Raw genomic sequence first — 22,793 nt, 5'->3', positions numbered from 1 at the left:
ATGTTGCATGACTTTGAAAATAATCGTTTGACAAGGCCTGCTGTCCTAGTAGGCCTATGCTAGCCATTCAAACGGACACTGCAGGCTACATTGTCCTGTGCTGAGACAGTGATTGATACACGCCATTGATATTTTCAATATTTGCAGATAATTTTTTAGATCTGCATAGTCTACTTCTGGAAATGTGATGCAGTATAACGTCTGATAGGCTAAAGTTAAGTTGTTTCAGATAAAGGGCTTACACGAACTGGTGTTTTTTTTGTTTGTGTTCTGGGTCTTCTGTCCCTTGAACACAGTAGACTATGGGACCTATTGTCTTTACATCTAAACACAATAAAAGGCCTGGGTCTCTACTGATACTATGGAAGTGTGCCTTCAGAAAATGACCTAGCCATAAAGCCAATCCTCCAAGTGTTCTCCATTGTACGCCAATTGACCGCAATATTGTGTGGAAAGTAAAGGTCAAAGTAAAAAATGTCCTCTGATACACACATCTGTGTAAAAGATGGATGAAAAGCTGAATGTATAAGGAGGGGGGACCAGTAAGATGAGGAACCAGTCCCCAGCCTGAGGGGACAGAATTAAAGGTCCTCAATTCTGTGGTGTGTAATGTGGTGTGGCATCTGTCTATGCTCAGGGGAACTTCTTCCTCTCTTCTGTTCTATCCTCTTCTTTCCATAGTGGCTTAGTTTCTTTAGGCTCCTAACTCTTTACACAGTGAAGAGAGCTAGGGGTCAGGGTGTCACTCTCGTACCAGTCGGAAGAGCATGGCGCTTGCAACGCCTGGGTTGTGGGTTCGATTCCCATGGGGGACCAGTATGAAAAAGTACCAAAATGTATGCACTCACTACTGTAAGTCGCTCTGGATAAGAGCGTCTGCTAAATGACTTAAATGTAAATGTACTATTCCTGGAACTGAAATTATTTACAAAAAAAACGAACTGCTTCACTTTGATGATTGTCAAGACGTGTTCAATTGATTGTGTACTGGAGGTGGATTTTAAGGGAGAGAAATATGTTCACTTGGAATTCTTAGCAACACTACGTTTAGGTTCTAAAATATTTTTTAAATGTTCTGTATATTTTACAGTATCAATGCTTTGCAAAGGGGGGACAAATGTAATCAAGACTCATGACATATTTCTGCAAAGAGGGGCTACTCAGGATAGAATCAACCCAGTCAGATAATAATTTAATACAGCAGAAAGAGATCCCTAAAATAATTCAGCATTTCCATACATCTTAAATAAAGGGCAGTTTGTGTAGCCGGACATTTCTGCAATGGTTTCCATAGCTCCTCAAAGGACCTCTGCTTCTCTCAGACAGGAAGTAGGAAGTGAGAAGGTCACAGGCAGAGCACTACTGGAGCACCTGGCTTGTTGCCAGGGAATTATTTTTGCGGTGAGGAGGTTGAGGAGGTGTTAGGTGTTGTGAATTACCGTACCAGAGCCATCCTTTCCAGAAGCATGTTTGGAGCAGTGGGAAAAGGGGATATACAGCCTGAGTCTCACTCCATGCCGGCAGGCTGGAGATTTATAGTTGTAGCCAGGTGACACAATGTATCCAAAGAGCAATAATAATGTTGAGTGCTTTGGAGGAGAATGCTGAACAAGGGCCAGAAACCATTGAAGCAACTGACTAAAACAAAGATGGTCAATCTGAATTGTGCCTATGTCACTATAGACTATTGCAGTATCTACAATTGATTGGAGCTATAAAGGGCAGAGGCAGTCTGTAAAGAACAGAAGCAGCAGAACACAGCAACACAGAAAATGATCAGGGCCAGACTAACCCATAGAGAGAATCCTGAATGTATGTTCAGACTCTTGTGGTCTGAATTGTGGCCAGAGCATGGCTTATCCTGCCCTGTAGTATGCACATGGTGTAGCAAGAAACAGTAAGGACTCAGTGTTTGCTAAAGTTCAATGGTTATACCCTTCCTGCCATGGTGGTTGTGTTGTCAAAGGTGCAGTTGACTGTCTGACCTTTTCCCAGCACCAGAGGGATCAAAGGGCTTAGGCATGTTGCCTTTTCGTGTCTCTTGTGGAGGTGTCATGGACATGTATGCAACCCTGTGTCGTCCCTTGTTGCCAGTCAATCTGTTGCTTCATTTTAGTCTGATCATCATTGGATTCACTGTTGAGAGCTAGCCTGATCACCACTCTAGCTGTTACCCAGCTAGATGTAGGCTATGTAGGCTGCTGTTATTCATGGCAGAAACAGTCTGGCACCCCGGATAGTGAATTGTCTGTGAATTGTCCCCGTAGCAGCAGAAGCATATGTGGGCTGGATTATTGCTGGAGAGCAACAGTGTTGTTGTTTCAGTGTGGAGCGTCTTGGATATGTGAGAGGGGCCTCTGGCACGCTGAGACACTGACAGCTGTGTTTGTTTCCCAGTTAGAACCACATCACGTCAGTCAGTGGGATCCTTAAGCTAAAAGACTGTCTTATTAGGGGGACACCAGGTGGTGGGTCTAGGAAAGGCCTGCTGGGGCGACCTAAGGCTAGCAACAGCACAGGCCAATACGTTTGACAGGAATGACAGTGTGACAGTTTGGCTGGAGCCTTAATGCATTGGCGACCATTGTGGCTGTATGGTGGCCTACTGTCAGAGTGTCATCCTTCACTATACAGTACATGACCATGGAATTATAATGTGCGTGTGGTAGTATGTGACCTACCACCTGGTTTTGTGGCTCAAGGGTCTAGTAGTATCTGGTGGTATGGGATTGTAGGACACACCAGCTTCCTGAGCGGTCATGGAGATGTACTGCTGACGCCTCCGGGTGCAGTCTCTGGAGCTACTGTAGGAGGCGCTCTGGGTGTCCAGGGGACATTCTGGTGGGGAATGAGACAACCAACTGGAACGCGTTGAGCTGTGAAACATCAGACTCATGCTTCACTACACCCCCCTCTGCGTCTCCCGCACACACACACACATACATTCTCCACATCTGGAGAGGAAGGGGGCTGTGGTGTGATTGTTACAGTAGCTCTCTCTAAATCAGAATTACACTGAACATTGAATTTAGACCTAACTGAATTTCACTGAGCATAGAATTTAGGCCTATCTGAATTTCAATGAGCATTGAATTTAGGCCTAACTGAATATCACTGAGCATTGGATTTAGGCCTAACTGAATTTCACTGGGCATTGCATCGATCCTTTGACCTGATCTGAGACAAATTTGATCATATAGAAAGATGTGTAAGTATGATCTCAGTATGATGTCAGTATAATATCAATATGATCTCAGTATGCTCTCAGTATGATATCAGTATGATCTCAATATGATCTCAGTATGCTCTCAATATGATCTCAGTATGATCTCAGTATGATCTCAGTATGATATCAGTAAGATCTCAGTATGATCTCAGTATGCTCTCAGCATGATCTCAGTATGCTCTCAGCATGATCTCAGTATGCTCTCGGTATGATCTCAGTATGAAATGTATTTACTGTACATTTCCAATTGATTCCTGAAATATTATATTTTTTATTTATTGATGACCTCGTTTCTGGAATTGAGAATACTCTACTGATGGGTGTGCTGCGTTTATATTTTTCAGAATGTCTGTATGTTGGGCTCATCATTCTATAGAAGCAGATAGTGGAGGTCCCTCTGGTGACATGGAAATGTCTGTGAGGCTTTTTTGACATTTTCTTTTGTGTCTCACTTGGCTGCTTAGTTGTCCAATATTTGTTGCCATTTCTTTCTGACTCAACATTTATTTCTTGATGTACTAGATGGTTGTGAATGGTTGTGTACAACAACACTTGCGATAGGAAATAAAGAGAGAGAGAGAGAGAGAGAGAGAGAGAGAGAGAGAAACAATAAAGAGAGAGAAAAGAGAGAGAAAGAGAGAGAGATAATTACACTCCAATGGATCATGACCCTGATCCAGTGTGCGAATTATGGGGGGCCAAGGGGGTTCTACCCCCGGAATCAGACGTGAGCTCCCTGAAATGCAACAGAAGTCAAACTTGGTGGGTCTTTAATTGAACCATTATCATGTTTGTTTAAAATGAAATGTTGTACTGCTACAGTGGTAAATATGAAAATGAAAGCTTAGTTCAGGTTCTTTCAATCACATGAATCTCTCTACTCTGCCTGTCTCCTTCTCTGTCTGTCTTGAGCTTTCGCTAACAAACTTGCAATATTGTATTGACTGGGTCAAGCCCACTAGCGAACTTGCAACATTGTTTCAACTGTATACTAAGTATTTTACCTTTATTTAACTAGGCAAGTCAGTTAAGAACAAATTCTTATTTACAATGACGGCCTACACTGGCCAAACCCGGACGACACTGGGCCAATTGTGTGCCGCCCTATGGGACTCCCAATCATGGCCAGTTGTGATACAGCCTGGAATCGAACCAGGGGGTCTGTAGTGACGCCTCAAGCACTGAGATGCAGTGCCTTAGACCACTGCTCCACTCGGGAGCAGCGGTCTGCAAGTGATAGCTAGCTAGCTAGTAGGAAGGCAACGATAGCTAGCTAGCTTGCTTTGATTACCTTCACTCACTGGACCTCATCTACCGAGACCTGAAGCCTGAGAACCTGCTCATTGACAACCAGGGATACATACAGGTAACAGATTTTGGTTTTGCAAAGTGAGTGAAGGGCCGGACCTGGACGCTGTGTGGCACTCCGGAGTACCTGGCCCCCGAAATCATCCTTAGCAAAGGTTATAATAAGGCAGTGGACTGGTGGGCTCTGGGCGTGCTGATTTATGAGATGGCTGCTGGCTATCCTCCTTTCTTCGCTAACCAGCCCATTCAGACCAATGAGAAGATTGTGTCAGGGAAGGTGCGCTTTCCCTCCCACTTCAGCTCGGACCTGAAGGACCTGCTGAGGAACCTGCTCCAGGTGGACCTGACCAAGCACTTCGGCAACCAGCGGAACGGAGATAACGACATCAAGAGCCACAAGTGGTTCACCACCACTGACTGGATCGCCATTTACCAGAGGAAGGTGGAGGCACCGTTTATTCCCAAGTGCAAAGGCAACCAGCAACTTTGACCACTATGAGGAAGAGGAAATCCGAGTCTCCTTCACAGAGAAATGTGGCAAGGAGTTTGCCGAGTTCTAGGCCCAACCAGGAGTAGCGGAAAGAGACAGGGATATGGAGAGAAAAGGCGGGAACAGAAGGAACTGGGAGGAGAGGTGATAAGCTGGACAGCTAACTTGCATTTTGTAAATACGACATCAACAATGTAACCCCCCCACCCCCCAAATGAAGAGAGAGTGAAAAAGAAGAGAAAAGACCTGAAAGAGCCAGCAGTGTTGCCTTTTCTGATTGTTTCTCACCTTGTTACTTATCTTTTCCCTCTTGTGTTTGTGGCAGGGGTAGAAGGGGCAGCGGCTACACTCCTCTCTCTTCAGTTGTTTTGTATCTTGGCAGAGGCGTAGAGACACATTTTGAGCCATTGCAGGCAGATTGAGGCATTGATGTTCTGTTCTGGTACTGAATCTAGGCTCCTCCTGAGTGGGTCCTCTCTACAAGCTTCTAAATGAACGAGGGCATCTCATTCTTGTTTTGTAATTGTCCACCCACACCTATCTTGTTACCCCAGTTCCCCCCCTCTGTCTCTCCACCCTGAATCTGTCCAAGCAATACCAAGTCCAACAGATGTGCCTATCATAATGCCAACTGGTTGCAAAACCGTGTCGAAAGCATTGGTGCAGAGCTTTGGCTATTGGTGGCATCAGCCCTTGTGCCCTTTCTAGTTGAAAGGTTGACACTCTACTGCACACGCCTTCTGTCCGCTCGTTGTGGCATGATTATTGGGTTCAGAGGATTCTCTCATCGCTTGCAGTTCAGGCAGTGCTGACCACTTTTGATCAGATAAACGACGATTTGTCTCTTTTCATTTAGGTCTTACTACTTTTTTTCAGGACCTGTGAAAAATTGTGTACATGACCATTTCTAATGTTAATTAAGTCTATCTTTTCCTCTTCAACTGAATTTATTAGAGCATTTTAAAACCTTTTTGAGGATAATTGTGTCCTCTTAAGTCAATCTCTGTGCTTGTGTGTTAGTGTTCAAGGGTGGGTTAAAAAGCAGTGATTTGGCAGTGACTAACATAATGATCACACACTTCTCTCACTATTGTTTATTTAAATCATAGCACATTTCTACATGCATGTTGATATATTATAGAAAAATGTGAATATCCATATTTTTTCCAAAGTTGTCTCTTAGCTGTGAAACCGAAATGAATATTTCAGAAATAAACAAGTATGAATTCTGCCAAATTCGCAAAAGTAAAGACATTGCTTACGCAAACATGTTTGTCAGTTAACTATGAAGGTGGTGGTTTTAATACGCAGGAAAAAGTAGCAAAATGTTTCAGCAAAATGATGCATGTTATTTTTTTACAATATCACTTTTAAAAGAATGATGTGAAAGGATGTAAAGCTGTGGTCGTGGTGAGGTACCTGAGATTGTTCAAACTGACTCTCACCTGCCCCTTTTGTAGGATGAATCAAGGCCCACTTTGTATCTGCCAGAAATCATGTTGTCATTTCATTCAGTGTTCAGTTAGAATGGTTAATGCTGATTTAATCATGTTAATTCACCAGCTCTGTTCAACTTGCTGCTGGCCTTTTTACTCTTACATACCCTGAAATCATCATCTTCAAAAGGACACTCAGTCACAATGTGTGACTGTTGGAAGTCAGCATGTGAATTTGTGAAATTATTTTCCTTTTCCTCATGAGAAGAAATGTATAACAATCTGATTTATGGATTTTGAAAAGCTATAGTGTGATTTTTATTTTATTTGCAATGTCATCTTTTTGAATGCAAGACAATCGCAGCCCAAATCTCACCAATGGCTGGTTAGTAGATAGAGGTGCAATAACGGAACACATTGACATGGTTTATTTGATTTTCAACCAGGCTTTGTTTTCCCCACAAGCTTTTATCTGGGGTAATAAGGTTATATTCATTTCCTATGTAAACACAATGTTGATGATTCGGACCCCCACCAGCCTTAATTAGGCACCACACATTGTGCACCTCCTGAAAATGCATTTCTTGTATTTGATAATATACAGTATTTGTCCTTCAATCAGTTTTGTCATTAAGTCTATTGTAGTATGGCTTATTTCTTCCGAATGTTCACAAATCAAATTTTTGAAAATGATTTGTTTGACAATCAGAAGAAAACATGACTGGTTGTGTTCATGCCTCCTTAAAAGCTAATACATGTTTACCGTTAACCCTATCAGTCCAGAGATCCCAGCAAAAATCGTCTTTCATTCATCTGAGTTTCGTTTATCTGCATGTCCAGCCCTTATATCCAGCCTCACAATGAAGTGTTTTACCATTTTCTTTTCAGGACAACCAGGGCTACAAATAGAACACAAAACAATTTGACATAAATAGTTGCATTCATGAGTTTTACTAAATTTCATTAAAAAAATAAGGTCCGCCAATGCAAAAACCTGATAAAAATGAATTTATATGAATGCTGTAAGTACAGAAATTGTTTGCTCACTGGGCAATTAATATCCAACTAGTCAGTGACAACTGTGTGGAGTTTGTAGTTTGTGACAGCAACTATGTGAGCTTATTACAGTATAGACACTATGTCCTGGGATCTCCAATGATCTTCTATGTAGAAGAACCCCTTACCTTCTAACGACTTTTGTGTAACTTGTGAGAATGGGTTGCATAGAGCAAAACATGTTACATGTCCGTGTTCGTGAGAGTATCAGCTTTTCATAGATATCTTTTCATAGATAGCTCAAACTATTCGGACTCTACAGACTTTTTTTTGTATAAAAGACCGATTTAGCTCAGCCCCCAATTATCACACAGACCTTCTAAACACACAATGTTTTAAACACACAATGTTTAAAAGGGGTTAGAAGTCCAAAATGTGCCGGCGATACGGGGGGACTCATTGGGTTAAAATACATGTCTTTACTATAGGTCATATTAGGCCCATAAAATAGGAAGTCCTGTGAAAAAGATTGAGACCCTCGAATGTTACGGTACAATGCACACTCTGCCGTGATCCCAAGCCTTCGAGTTTCAGTAACACAGACCCCTCTCAGCTTCATATTGAATGATCATCTTATTTCCATAATCCTCAGAAAAGTCGATTTACACAAGTCTAGAATATTTCAACCTTTATAATTAGTAAGAGTACTGAGCATGTATTTAGTGTTTACTCCTGCTATTCACATCTTGACTGCTTTTTCAGAGGAGGGGGCAGCTGAGCAGGAAATACATATTTATTTTGTATTGTCTTATCTATCAATATGTCATAGTGTAATATTTTTTATATTTTGGTCCATTAAGTCTTTCACTGATGTTTAGTGTTGTTAGTATTTGTTGTGTTTTGTATTGTATTATCTATCCCATACTGGTAGTGTTTGTTTTATGTGGACTGGGGACCCATCATTAAACTGTATGGTTTTGGTGTTGGATGCTGAAAGGGAAATTTGGGGGATGGGAGGAAAACAGAGGAGCGGAATCAGGGGTTGAGGATTGGGGGAGGGGGATTTAAAAAATCTTTGTGCTTTGTGAGGTGCCTCAAGGACAATAGCTGGTATTGTAACAGAAAATAGTTCAACCTCGCTCAGTCTCCCATTGCAAAGAAAGTACATTTTACCCCTCCCAGATTCCCTCCACACTTACAGTTGAAGTCGGAAGTTTACATACACCTTAGCCAAATACATTTAAACTCAGTTTTTCACAATTCCTGACATTTAATCCTAGTAACAATTCCCTGTCTTAGGTCAGTTAGGATCACCACTTTATTTTAAGAATGTGAAATGTCAGAATAATAGAAGAGAGAATGATTTATTTAAGCTTTTATCACATTCCTAGTGGGTCAGAAGTTTACATACATTCAATTAGTATTTGGTAGCATTGTCTTTAAATTGTTTAACATGGTTAAAGGTTTCGGGTAGCCTTCCACAAGCTTCCCACAATAAGTTGGGTGAATTTTGGCCCATTCCTCCTGACAGAGCTGGTGTAACTGAGTCAGGTTTGTAGGCCTCTTTGCTCGCACAAGCTTTTTCAGTTCTGCCCACAAATTCTCTATAGGATTGAGGTCAGGGCTTTATGATGGCCACTCCAATACCTTGACTTTGTTGTCCTTAAGCCATTTTGCCACAACTCTGGAAGTATGCTTGGGGTCATTGTCCATTTGGAAGACCCATTTGCGACCAAGCTTTAACTTCCTGACTGATGTCTTGAGATGTTGCTTCAATATATCCACATAATTTTCCTTCCTCATCATGCCATCTATTTTGTGAAGTACACCACTCCCTCCTGCAGCAAAGCACCCCCACAGCATGATGCTGCCACCCCCGTGCTTCACGGTTGGGATGGTGTTCTTCGGCTTGCAAGGTACCCCCTTTTTCCTCCAAACATAATGATGGTCATTATGGCCAAACAGTTCTATTTTTGTTTCATCAGACCAGAGGACATTTCTCCAAAAAGTACAATCTTTGTCCCCATGTGCAGATGCAAACCGTAGTCTGGCATTTTATGGCAGTTTTGGAGCAGTGGCTTCTTCCTTGCTGAGCGGCCTTTCAGGTTATGTCGATATAGGACTCGTTTTACTGTGGATATAGATACTTTTGTACCTGTTTCCTCCAGCATCTTCACAAGGTCCTTTGCTGTTGTTCTGGGATTGATTTGCACTTTTCGCACCAAAGTACGTTCATCTCTAGGAGACAGAAAGCGTCTCCTTCCTGAGCGGTATGATGGCTGTGTGGTCCCATGGTGTTTATACTTGCGTACTATTGTTTGTACAGATGAATGTGGTACCTTCAGGCGTTTGGAAATTGCTCCCAAGGATGAACCAGACTTGTGGAGGTCAAACATTTTTTTTTCTGAGGTCTTGGCTGATTTCTTTTTATTTTCCCATGATGTCAAGCAAAGAGGCACTGAGTTTGAAGATAGGCGTTGAAATACATCCACAGGTTCACCTCCAATTGACTCAAATGATGTCAATTAGCCTATCAGAAGCTTCTAAAGCCATGACATCATTTTCTGGAATTTTCCAAGCTGTTTAAAGGCACAGTCAACTTGGTGTATGTAAACTTCTGACCCACTGGAATCAGTGGCGGCTCCTGAAAAAATTCTCAGGGGGGGCAATTTTTCTGATGATTTAGGTGACCTACACACATTTTAAAAAAGATATGTCCAGCAACAACATGAAGACAGGGGCAGCATATAAGTCAATACCAGAAGCATTTATTGACTGATCTCAAAAGTGTTGGCTTACCAGGGTTGGTGGAGCCCTCAGTTTCATCTTTGCCTCGCAAAGCTAACTCAAACACTCCGCAAAACTTCACACACTGGATTAGCCGGCTGAGGATGTGGCGGTTCTTGCTAATGTCGTAGTAAATATATTTGTTATAGTGAATATGGAATATGATATGTTGAGTAAAATGTTGTGCTAAGATCTATTTAGGTCAGGAGCTGGTTATAAGTTCTGTTCCTATCCAATAACAATGGACAAAAGGGTCCTATCTTGTCAGCCTTGTCAGCAGGTGGCCAAGGACAACACCCACGCCATAGGCCTCTCAGTTCTTCCAACTCACGAGTTCTTGCTCTGAGGACACACACACACACACACACAAACACACACACACACACATCATCACTGTTAAACACACACACACACACACACACACACACACACACACACACACACACACACACATCATCACTGTTAAACACACACACACACACACACACACAAAAATCCCCTCTCTTAGGCTGAACATTTGAAGACAGAGAACCCGACTCAGAGCCAATGCAACAGTGACAGTAGCCTGGAGGGGACCTCGCCCAACTCATCAGGACCAATCAGAATATCAGAACTACTAGATTCAACCTACTTCATTTATTGCATAAAATGTCTGCACACAATGTTTCGGGGCTCTCTTCAGATAATAATAATAATAATAATAATATACCATTTAGCAGACGCTTTTATCCAAAGCGACTTACAGTCATGCGTGCATACATTTTTGTGTATGGGTGGTCCCGGGGATCGAACCCACTACCTTGGCGTTACAAGCGCCGTGCTCTACCAGCTGAGCTACAGAAAGTGGATACTCATGGATGCGCATCGCAATTGTAAAATGTCAACACAATTGGAGACACCACGTCATTTTTGGAGACATGTTATTGACAGTAAACTATTGTAGATGCGACTGCTAACTAAATAAAACATTTTAGCTGGCTAGCTAATCATCTTAGCTAAATGTGGGGCAAACAATTCAGTTATTTACCGTTAATTTGAGGGATTGGGGTGAAAGAAATCGAGTTACATAGTGATACTTTACGATATACTGTATTGACAATATCGCAATATTTTAGCGCTAGTTGGCTGTACCTGCACCAAAACACCATTATTGTTCCTTCATAGCTTGTTCTCAATCTTTTCACATTGGGAGCCAATTTGTTTTCAGCACTTTTATTTCCATGACTGATCAAAACTCGTTCTCATGGCTTTCTGATCCCTCTGCAACAGACATATGGTGCGCAATAAAATCACAGTATCGAATCGCAATACGTATAGAATCATGAGACTCGCAATGCATATATCTTATCGTGAGGTTCCTGGCAATTCCCAGCCCAAGTTCATTTGCCACAACAAATCTCTTCGCTAGCAAACGCGATGTCTTCTCCAAAACGGCAATGTGTCTCCAGCAATGTTTACTTTTTTGACGTTCTATGGCATCTCCACTTTCCAAGCATATATGACCACATGTAATATTTTGGTAAGTGATGCAAATAGTGAACTATGTAGGGCCAGGATGTAAAATATATGTAGCTGCAGCAATTTCTCTTATCTGATATGGTAAGTAATGGGGCTTAATGTATAGCTCCCTAAGAGTTTGACGAACGGGTCCGTGCACGCGATTCCAGATATCTTTACCTCTGAATAAACTGCCTTTATTATACCATATCCACCCTGTCCAAAGTCTCTACTTGGTCTCAGTTCTCCAGTAAACTTGTGATTATCAACACTAACCTCATCGTTGTGGCGGCGGACAGCTAGCCTGTATCCCTCATCCAGTTGAGTGGCAATGTTATTTTTTCGTTCGTACCAATTTTTGGAAAATTCTCGGGTGTAGGACTTTCCGCCTTTAGTAGAAACCTGTTGAATTATTAAATTTGGTCTGGGAGGTCCTAATTGTTTCGTTGCCAATTTATCTTCATTTGTTCGCCGACAAAAAGGAACTTCTTTCAAAGACACAATCCGCTCTTTTCTTAGTTACGTTCATGGTTACGTTACGTATGACGAAAGCGCGTAAGTGCAAGCCCTCAGACACCCATAGAGATTGTATTGAAAGCTCTGAAATTTGAAAAAAATAGATTTTACATGGGAGTCTATGACAGACTTCTGGGCGATTTTCAACCTGACTGAAATCGCCCCAAAAGGGGGGGGAGCCATTTGAAGCACGACTTTAGCCTGATTGGACATTACAACACTGATAACTACTGTTGCCGTGATATAATTGATTAGAAAAAAAATCCCTTCCTTTTCCCGTTTGGCAGTGCGTCGCCCATATCGCCCTATTGAACACACCGCCCCTGACTGGAATTGTGATACAGTGAATTATAAGTGAAATAATCTGTCTGTAAACAAATGTTGGAAAAAATACTTGTGTCATGCACAAAGTAGATGTCCTAACCGACTTGCCAAAACTATAGTTTGTTAACAAGAAATGTGTGGAATGGTTGGAAAACGAGTTTTAATGACTCCAACCTAAGTGTATATAAACTTCAGACTTCAACTGTATACTTGAACATGTCCATATTCATACTTACATGAGTATAACATGACAAAGAGCCAGAGGGATTGGGGATAAGGGCAGTAGCTCTCTGGTTGATTTATTGTACTGTTTACTGACGGCACTGCTCTGATCTCATCCCACTTGATGTGAAAGAGACACAATATGAGCCAGTTGTTTCAATAAAGTTATTTTTTTAAAGACATGATAAGGGAAGAAGAGTGTGCCAAACTCCCTCTGTTATGTATTTTATGCAAATGATGAGTCATGAATGAGAAATTATTATGAAGTATCATAAATGTTCTTGATAAGCAAATGGGTGAGTATTGAATGAGGAACTCTCCTACTGTGTGTCTGCAGGGTTGCTCGGGGAAATAGGCGCAATGGCCAATGCCTCCACAGACCTGGACAACGCGGAGGCCCAGCGCCAGCTCAACAACAACAACACCCGTCTGGCCGGCAGCTCGGGACACTGGGAAACCGAGGTGACCAGCTCCAAACTGTTTGAGTGTTCCCGCATCAAGGCCTTGGCAGGTGGGTGGATAGAGAGACTAGACCATACTGGACTTGAGGAGCAAGAGCACCTTCACCTGTCTCAGTCACAGCTCCATCACTCACAAAACACACAAGCTTCATAGACCCCCCCAGTATACCTGATGGAGGTTTACATTTGTGGAAGGACTTGATTCATGATCTATCATACAGGGGGCTACTGACAAGGAGGTATGGTTGATATATCAGAGCCAGTGTTGTATTACTTGAGTCCAGGACCAGTGGTGACTCGGACTTGGACTCGGACTGGACCAGTAGTGACTGGGGACATGACTCAGATATGAGGTTTAGTAACTACATCACTGATCAGAGCTCTATCCTGATGAACTAAAGAAGTAGGATCTTAATTTGATCACTCTTTTGTTGCTGAGAATTTTCCTGCACAGCAGGAAACGCAAACTTGTAGTATATTCAAGGTTAAAAAAGGATTCTAAAGTTTGTAATTTCTACTTTCAAATGTCAGACTTGATTTGCCCTAACATAAAATGGATCAACACCACACAAAAATGTCCATATAATTCCACATGATAATTCACATTTCCTGTTGCTGCAGGTTTATTTTCCTGCTGTAGCAAACTGGCTCAAATTAAGATCCTACGTCTGTAAGCCTTGTGTGTATCTAATTTCTCCTGCAGAAGAGAGAGATGCTGTCCAGAAGAAGACCTTCACTAAGTGGGTGAACTCCCACCTGGCCAGAGTGTCCTGTCGGATCGCTGACCTCTACAACGACCTCCGAGACGGCTACATGCTCACCAGGCTGCTGGAGGTGCTGTCTGGGGAGATGCTGGTTGGTCAACCCATTCTCTGGTTCACAACCTCAGTCAACCTTTAAGTCAGTAGATGCTAGGAGAACAAACACAAACTATTCAACAAAGAGCTCTGCATTGTAGTTATTTTTGTTCCAAATATTATTAAGTCATGTCTAAATGTTTCATGAATGTTGTCAGCACTGCAGCTATATGTTATGTGTAATTGTATGAGAATAGGAGTCAGCATAATGTGGTTTGACAATTGGATGGGAACAGCATTTGCGTTCTTTGCCATTGTGTTTTTAATGAGAAAAATATTGTCTTACTATAAAGGCATTGAGATCAAAGCCAGTATTTCCCATGCAGATTGCTGTGACCAATCAAGCATTACTCCTCTCACAATTCCACTGTTGTTCCCTCTCTCATTCCCTCCTTACCTCACTGTCCTCTCACCCTTCTCTCCCTCCCTCCTCCCCTCCCCCATCCCTCCCTCCCCTAGCCGAGGCCCACGCGGGGTCGCATGCGGATCCATTGCCTGGAGAACGTGGACAAGGCCCTGCAGTTCCTCAAGGAGCAGAGAGTCCACCTGGAGAACGTCGGCTCTCATGACATCGTCGACGGCAACCACCGCCTCACCCTTGGCCTCATCTGGACCATCATCCTTCGCTTCCAGGTAGTGACCTAGCCCACACGTCCTGGTGCCTGGTGTTGTCTGTCTCTGTGGTTTCTGTTGTGGTTGTATTTTGGATGTACATTTTTTTATTTCGTCATGCAGCCAACTCCTGTGGGGCCGTTCCTGTACCCTGTTGGGATTGTCCTTAAGACCTGCTGCTAGCTTAACCTCTGCTGAGGTATTTTGGGCATCCAGTTCCTGCAGGCCTGTGTGTGGTTCATGTTGAGGACTGTATGTTTTAGTGCTGTGTAGCTCTATTCTTTCTTTGTCCCTGTGGGGTACTTTTGAACTCAGTCAGCATGTGGATGATGAACCTTATGTGGGTGTGCACCATTGTTTCTACAAACTCCTGTTTCTGACTGGTGCATGTTCTACGATATGACATCATAGACAATCTGCCCAAAGAGTCAGGAAGAGTCTGGTGGACCAACGTGTTAAACATGGCCTTCTTTAGCCAATACAGAATGACCGGCGTATAGGCATTAGCGTAATCTCCCACAAAGTACTTTACTCAGTAGGTCACTCACATATAATTCTATGGGCACTCCCACTAAGGCAGTGGTCCACAAACTTTATTTGGCCTGTGACCCCATTTTGATATTTCAAAAAATGTGCGACCCCACCATGTACAAAAAGGGATGTAATCAACAGCCAATGTTTACTTTTTTAACTGGGGCTATGACAGTCTATTACAAATCAGTCACAACAGGCATGCTGGTTTCAGCACTGTCTTAATTTAGGAGAGAAAGGGCATAAATCAGAATGATTTATAGACTGGCCAAAAGACTGTATGGAGAAGCCCTGAAACATGCCGCGTCATCACTGTGTGACGTTACTAGCAAAGCTTGAATATCACTCTGGTCCTGATCGTAGTTGGATCTCAAACAGGGACGTACTGTCTGACATCTGCCTCAGAGACATACTGTACACATACAATGGGCACAAGGCCTTACAGGACGCGATACCACAGACAAGTGACATTCATGTAAGTAGCACAAAATCGTTTGGCTTTTGTTGTCGCTTCAGGACAGTGGTGGTCTCAGCATAAACGCATGTCTTGCATTATTCAAATCAGCGTTACTCTGTAAATATGATTCAGGGACATAGGCTAGTGGTGCCTAGGGTCTCAGGAGGAGAGGCTAACATGGCATAGCTTATCGTTCTGCCTTCTAACAGTGATTACGGGTTAGCTGGGGCACTTTTGGCCGGCATCCCATTCTACTGCACTGACTGTGGAGCCAGCGAGTCGATGGCCTCTTCAATTTTGCATGCAGTGAAAGAGGAGCGCGTTATTGGAAACTGATTTGTGCTGTAGGGAGCAAGGGGTGTTGCTCTGGGCGGGGCAAGATGCAGTCAGCGCCAATCCTCCTCCCACACCTTCCCTCCTTCTCACTCTGCCACTCCTCCTTCCTTCTCTGTCACCGATTCTGCAACCGTTTGTGGTTGTCTCATCACTCTCTCGTCACACTCCTCTTTTAGTTTACTACGTCTCTCCTCCCTTTCTGTCTCTCTCTCTCTTTCTTTCTCTCTATTCCTTTCTCTCTCCCTCTCTTCCACCTCTCCCCTACCCTTGGACTGTTTCAGTTTACTTTGCCCAGTCAGCAGGTAAGGCCTAGCCACTGCAGCAGGCAGCAGACACAGCGAGAGAAAGGGGGGAAAAGAGGCCTCCAGGAGGTAAATGATCTCCAGGAGCCGATTTGAAGGCTCTAATAAACACTTGATACCTTCATTATGTTTAGTAACTTAACTATTCCATTCTAGTTGCTTCGCTCAGTGTCGTTGTGTTTGTGCTACCTAATTGTGACCTGCGTGGTGTATGCCTCTCTGTCACTGTCAGACAGTTTGTTTCTCTCAGGGATCTTGTTTGTTGTTGGATGATATGCACTGCGAGCAAGGGTATTTCAAATCTGCCTGATCTGAAATATGAGCAGGTAAGGTACATTTTAGAGATGGAATGTCATCATTGGCTCTTGTGAAAAGTCAGTTTGGTTCTGGGCAGCAGTTCATTTGAACTATAGTTGTTCAGTTTAACATACCGGTAGTGTTATCCTATCATAATTTAATCACAAATAACCGTTCCTTGTAGGTGGAGACTAAACCGTGTATACATGCAGTATAGTCCTATAAACCTGCAGTTGCTTTCCAGTGTGAGTGAGCGTGTATGTGAGTGGATGAAGTGCGATTGGTTGAAATGGGTGATCTAGCAGATTCTAGGGTGTCAACCCCCCCATTAACATGTGTCATGTCAGGGTGACATGATTGGGCCAATGGCTGTCATAGATGATGAGGGCGCACAGTGATGTTGTCATGATTCTGTGGCCTTCCTCCCAACATGACAGGCACTGTGTGTGAGTTAGTGATGAGACATGCAATGCAGTTGTGTGACTATTGGGGTGTATTCATTACGTCTTGCAACGGAAACCGCTTACCATTTAAGAACCAAACGGAAGCAAACAGAGCAAATGGAATGAAATGGGGAGGGACTACCTGAATTTGTCCAATAGAAACTCTTGTTTTCCGTTTAGAGTGAACGGTTTCTGTTGCAAAACATTTTGAAACAGACTAAACTGTTTGCAACAGAATTGGCGTAATGAATACACTCCTGGTGTGGCTGTTGAAAGGCACTGGGTTTTGGGTTCAGAATGTTTGAAACTGACCAGCAATATGGGTGTGTTTCCTAACTGTTTTCTTCTCAACCTCATAGTAATCGGGTGATCTTACTGAACTGAGGACAGTTTTGAGGCTGGTTCCTTGACCGTGGTTGTTGGTCGTCTGCTCTCCTTCCCTGTACATACAGATCCAGGGGATTAAGATTGAGTGTGACGACAACAGGGAGACGCGGTCGGCAAAGGATGCCCTGCTACTCTGGTGCCAGATGAAAACCGCTGGGTGAGTGTCTTAATTTAACCAAAAGCCAAAATTGAACAGTTTCCACTTTCTATACATGTCTTTAAGGATGTTGAGTTGTTTTACTTCCATTGTTACATGCAATGTCTTTAGTTAGATAGCATATACAGTACCAGTCAAAAGTTTGGACACACCTACTCATTCAAGGGTTTTTCTTTAGTTTTACTCTTTTCTACATTGTAGAATAATAGTGAAGACATCAAAACTATGAAATAACACATATGGAAACATGTAGTAACCAAAAAAGTGTTAATCAAATCAAAATATATTTTATATTTGAGACTCTTCAAAGTAGCCACCCTTTGCCTTGATGACAGCTTTGCACACGCTTGGCATTCTCTCAACCAGCTTCATGAGGTAGTCACCTGGAATGCATTTCAATTAAAAGGTGTGCCTTGTTAAAAGTTAATTTGTGGAATTTCTTTCCTCCTTAATGCGTATGAGCCAATCAGTTGTGTTGTGGCAAGGTAGGGGTGGTATACAGAAGATAGCCCTATTTGGTAAAATACCAAGTCCATATTATGGCAAGAACAGCTCAAATTAGCAAAGAGAAATGACAGTCCATCATTACTTTAAGACATGAAGGTCAGTCAATCCAGAAAATGTCAACAACTTTGAAAGTTTCTTCAAGTGCAGTCGCAAAAACCATCAAGCGCTATGATGAAACTGGCACTCATGAGGACCGCCACAGGAAAGGAAGACCAAGAGTTACCTCTGCTGCAGAGGATAAGTTCATTAATGTTAACAGCACCTCAGATTGCAGCCCAAGTAAATGCTTCACAGAGTTCAAGTAACAGACACATCTCAACATCAACTGTTCAGAGGAGACTGTGTGAATCAGGACTTCATGGTTGAATTGCTGCAAAGAAATAAGAAGAGACATGCTTGGGCCAAGAAACATAAGCAATGGACATTAGACCGGTGGAAATGTGTCCTTTGGTCTGGAGTCCAAATTGGAGATTTTTGGTTTGTGTCTTTGTGAGACGCAGAGTAGGTGAACGGATGATCTCTGCATGTGTGGTTCCCACCGTGAAGCATGGAGGAGGTGTGATGGTGTGGGGGTGCTTTGCTGGCTTTGCTGGTGACACTGTCTGTGAATTATTTAGAATTCAAGGCACACTTAACCAGCATGGCTACCACAGCATTCTGCAGCGATACGCCGTTCCATCTGGTTTGCGCTTAGTGGGACTATAGTTTGTTTTTCAACAGGACAATGACCCAAAACACACCTCCAGGCTGTGTAAGGGCTTTTTGACCAAGGAGAGTGATAGAGGGCTGCATCAGATGACCTGGCCTCCACAATCCCCTGACCTCAACCCAATTGAGATGGTTTGGGATGAGTTGGACTGCAGAGTGAAGGAATAGCAGCCAACAAGTGCTCAGCATATGTGGGAACTCCTTCAAGACTGTTGGAAAAGCATTCCTCATGAAGCTGGTTGAGAGAATGCCAAGAGTGTGCAAAGCTGTCATCAAAGCAAAGGGTGGCTACTTCAAGGCAAAGGGTGGCTACTTTGAAGAATCTAAAATCTAAAATATATTTTGATTTGCTTAACCCTTTTTTGGTTACTGCATGATTCCATATAGGTTATGTCATAGTTTTGATGTCTTCACTATTATTCTACAATGTAGAAAATAGTAAAAATAAAGAAAATACTTTGAATGAGTAGGTGTGTCCAAACTTCTGACTGGTACTGTATGTATTGGAACAATGGTTGTGAGTGTGTTCTGTGTCAACTGTCCCACAGGTACTCTGAGGTCAACATCCAGAACTTCACCACATGCTGGAGAGATGGTCTCGCCTTCAACGCTCTCATTCACCGACACAGGTCAGCATTGGCTAAACAAGCAAGTCTTGTTTTAAAAGATGTATTTATGTGACCATGTAGAAAGTGAACTAAGTGACCATACTTTACTACAGGCCTGATTTGATTGAATTCCATAAGCTGATCCGGTCCAATGCCACACACAACCTCCAGCAAGCCTTCAACATTGCTGAGCAGAACCTGGGGCTCACCAAACTCCTGGACCCTGAAGGTAAGACTGCACAAAGAATTGAAATAGCAGCTAGACAACCTCCTCAACAATTCATGGACATTTGGTAACATATATCTCAAACATGCAAACCATCACAGACTTTCAGCTACAGTGACCATAGTTGATATTTTACACTACTAAAATGATTTCATGTGAAGGTGTGATTATGTTATATAGTGTATGTGTGATGTCAATGTCTATGTATTGTTGTCCCTCCTGTGTGAATCTGCAGACGTGAATACGGAGAACCCAGATGAGAAGTCGATAATAACCTATGTTGTGTCCTACTACCATTACTTCTCCAAGATGAAAGCCCTTCGAGTAGAGGGCAAGAGAGTGGGAAAGGTATGAGAATGCTGACACACACTATTTAACCCTGGATCCTGCTGTACATGGTAAAACAGTTGTCATTGGAACCTGTGTAAATATCTTATACAGTATACAGTGATATACAGTATATATACAGTGATATGTACTGTATGTTATGACCACATGAGTAACATGAGCGATATGTATGTCATATGTTTTGCACACGAGTGTAGTTGTGTAGGTCAAAACAAACTGATAACGATTCAATCCATTATAAAATGCTATTAAACAAAAGTTATGAATTAAATCACTCCTACGTAATATCCATCCATGCTAAATGTTTATGTGTTATACAGGTCTTGGACAATGCCATTGAGGGTCAGAAGATGATCGATCGATATGAGGCTCTGGCCTCGGAGCTCCTGGAGTGGATCGAGAAGACCATAGCCATCATCAGCAACCAGAAGTTTGCCAACTCCTTAACGGGTGTTCAGCAACAGCTTCAAGCCTTCACCACCTACTGCACCATCGAGAAGCCCATCAAGTAAGTCAACACTGTGCAAATGACACATAAAAGCATAAATTATATAGCGTCAATTATTTTTCTATCTAAAGTGGTCCCATTCATACACCAGAGGGTTTCAAACTTCAAACTTTTGCTTTATACAAATATCACTAAACAATTTTGGTTGCTTTAGTTTAAGGACAGGATTTAGGTTGAGTCAATAGTTTCATCCTTTTATAGTTTTAGATAGTTTTATAGTTCTTATAGCTTATAGTTTTATGTTATTTTCTCAGGTGAATGCCCCCAGACAAATGCTTTTGATTTGTCTTATTCCAATTTGATATGTGGTATATACCATAACTGTTGCAGTATTCAACTAAAACCACACATTGATGGGTGTGGGCACTTTAGTATCAGCAGGAGTATCAGCATGAGGCCCCAAGCTGGTATGTCTGGCATAATTAAGCACCCAGTTAGCCGTGCCATATAACTCATGCCCTATTTGACCAAAAGGGACTGGATCTAAGTGATGTGACACCCAAATGTGTCTCCAGCCCCTTTCTCTCTGTGGCTAGAGGATAGACATCTCCTATGGTGACTAGTATCTCTGAGGCCTTACTCGGCTTCTCACCCAGCCTAGTTGCCCTGGTAGCCCTCGAATGGCCAGAGGTGGTCAGCCATCATATGACTCTGAAATCTGCTCGGTGATGACTCAGCGATGACCACTTATTATTTTGAATTAGGTTACAATTAGACAGTGTGTGGAGGTAGGCCACATGTAATAATGAAGGCCTTTGATGTGAAGGTCAAGCCTGCAGGCAATGTCACAGAGAATCTATTGATGAATAGGGTAACTTATAGGGCTGGCACAATGACTGTATGATTGTGTAACCGACGATTATGGATGAAGACCGAAAATAACCGTCATAGCCGTTTGTTTTGTGTGGAACAAACAGCTGGCTGAAGACAGGGTGGCCGGGAATTCGTGCAGGATTCAAACAATTATAACGGTGACCGCGGTCATTTGGCTGACCAATAACCATCATCAAAATTCCATGACCGTCACTACTGTTATCAATTCTGAGCAGATGATTATTTTAAGTTACAGGATCTGGGATACCTGTGATTTTAGGTTTCAAATGGAGCCCACCTTGTGCACAGTACTGTGTCTCAGGATGTTTGTGAAACACACTTTCTGTCTTGTGCTAGGTTCCAGGAGAAGGGGAACCTGGAGGTGCTCCTCTTTACTATCCAAAGCAAGCTCAGAGCTAACAACCAGAAACCATACGTGCCTCATGAAGGGAAACTCATCTCTGATATCAATAAGGTAATAAATACTGGTATAAGTGGGAAAAGGAGTGTCTCAAATACCTGAACAGATAATGCAATAACTGGACAGGTCTTGGCAAATATAAAATCCTTCTTTATCAGTATCAGGTTCTTTAAAATGTAGCAAATCAGTGAAAATGACTCCTTTTTATGTTTGTTATCATGCTGCATTGTGGGTAAATTTCCCTCTGTTTTTCATTTGGCTAGGCGTGGGAGAGGCTGGAGAAGGCGGAGCATGAGAGAGGCGTGGCCCTACGGCAAGAGCTGATTCGCCAGGAGAAGCTGGAGCTGCTGGCACAGCGGTTTGACCACAAGACCACCATGAGACAGGCGTGGCTCAATGAGAACCAGCGCCTCGTGTCTCAGGTAGGGACCACAGGGCCGAAGTGACTAATGCCTCTATCATATCACACAGGGGCCATATCCTGACAGTCTTATAGCAATAGTTTTATAGCTGTGGATTGAGAATGAAATGTCTTTAGAATGTATTTTTAGAACCAATGGCAAAGTATTGTATAACATTAATTGGTATATTAAGATTTATTTTCCTATGACTGCATTGCCCTGACTGGGTAAACCCTTACACAATCACCTGCCTGTAGTTAAGTGAACCTCTGCCTGACTGAATGTCTCGTCCCACCAGGATAACTTTGGCTACGACCTGCCAGCGGTGGAGGCCGCCATGAAGAAGCACGAGGCCATTGAGGCGGACATCTCGTCGTACGAGGAGCGCATCGGGGTGGTGGTGGAGCTGGCTGGGGAGATGGAGACGGAGGGCTACTACGACATCCGACGCATCTCGGCCCGCAAGGAGAACATCCTGGGCCAGTGGAGCCTGCTGAAGGAGCTGGTGGTGGGGAGGAAGGCCCGGCTGGAGAAGAACCTGGCCCTGCAGAAGACCTTCCAGGACATGGTCTACATGATCGACTGGATGGAGGACATGCAGGTGAGACAAG

At 42.9% G+C, this 22,793-nt stretch overlaps 1 protein-coding gene and 1 pseudogene across 2 annotated transcripts in view; both read left to right on the top strand.

Annotated features, from left to right (window-relative positions):
* The first annotated feature begins 4,508 nt into the window (after positions 1–4,508).
* LOC311101506 (cAMP-dependent protein kinase catalytic subunit alpha-like) lies at positions 4,509–5,121 on the top strand (annotated as a pseudogene). The gene has a single exon. The product of its transcript is annotated as a cAMP-dependent protein kinase catalytic subunit alpha-like (transcript).
* Positions 5,122–13,162: 8,041 nt separating this feature from the next.
* Positions 13,163–22,793, top strand: part of LOC311101236 (spectrin beta chain, non-erythrocytic 4-like) — a gene marked incomplete at its 5' end in the record, with an annotated part of 59,900 nt that continues 50,269 nt past the window's right edge. Inside the window, 11 exon segments of the mRNA XM_084142348.1 lie at positions 13,163–13,313; positions 13,967–14,118; positions 14,580–14,753; positions 17,551–17,642; positions 19,406–19,486; positions 19,579–19,694; positions 19,927–20,039; positions 20,360–20,547; positions 21,718–21,835; positions 22,045–22,203; positions 22,481–22,783. Coding sequence (XP_083998474.1) covers positions 13,163–13,313; positions 13,967–14,118; positions 14,580–14,753; positions 17,551–17,642; positions 19,406–19,486; positions 19,579–19,694; positions 19,927–20,039; positions 20,360–20,547; positions 21,718–21,835; positions 22,045–22,203; positions 22,481–22,783 — 1,647 coding nt within the window.

Source organism: Coregonus lavaretus, assembly GCF_964263955.1.
Source record: "Coregonus lavaretus genome assembly, chromosome: 26".
NCBI lineage: Eukaryota > Metazoa > Chordata > Actinopteri > Salmoniformes > Salmonidae > Coregonus > Coregonus lavaretus.
The sequence above is the reverse complement of the archived record's forward strand: the minus strand, read 5'-3'. Positions and strand labels throughout refer to the sequence as shown.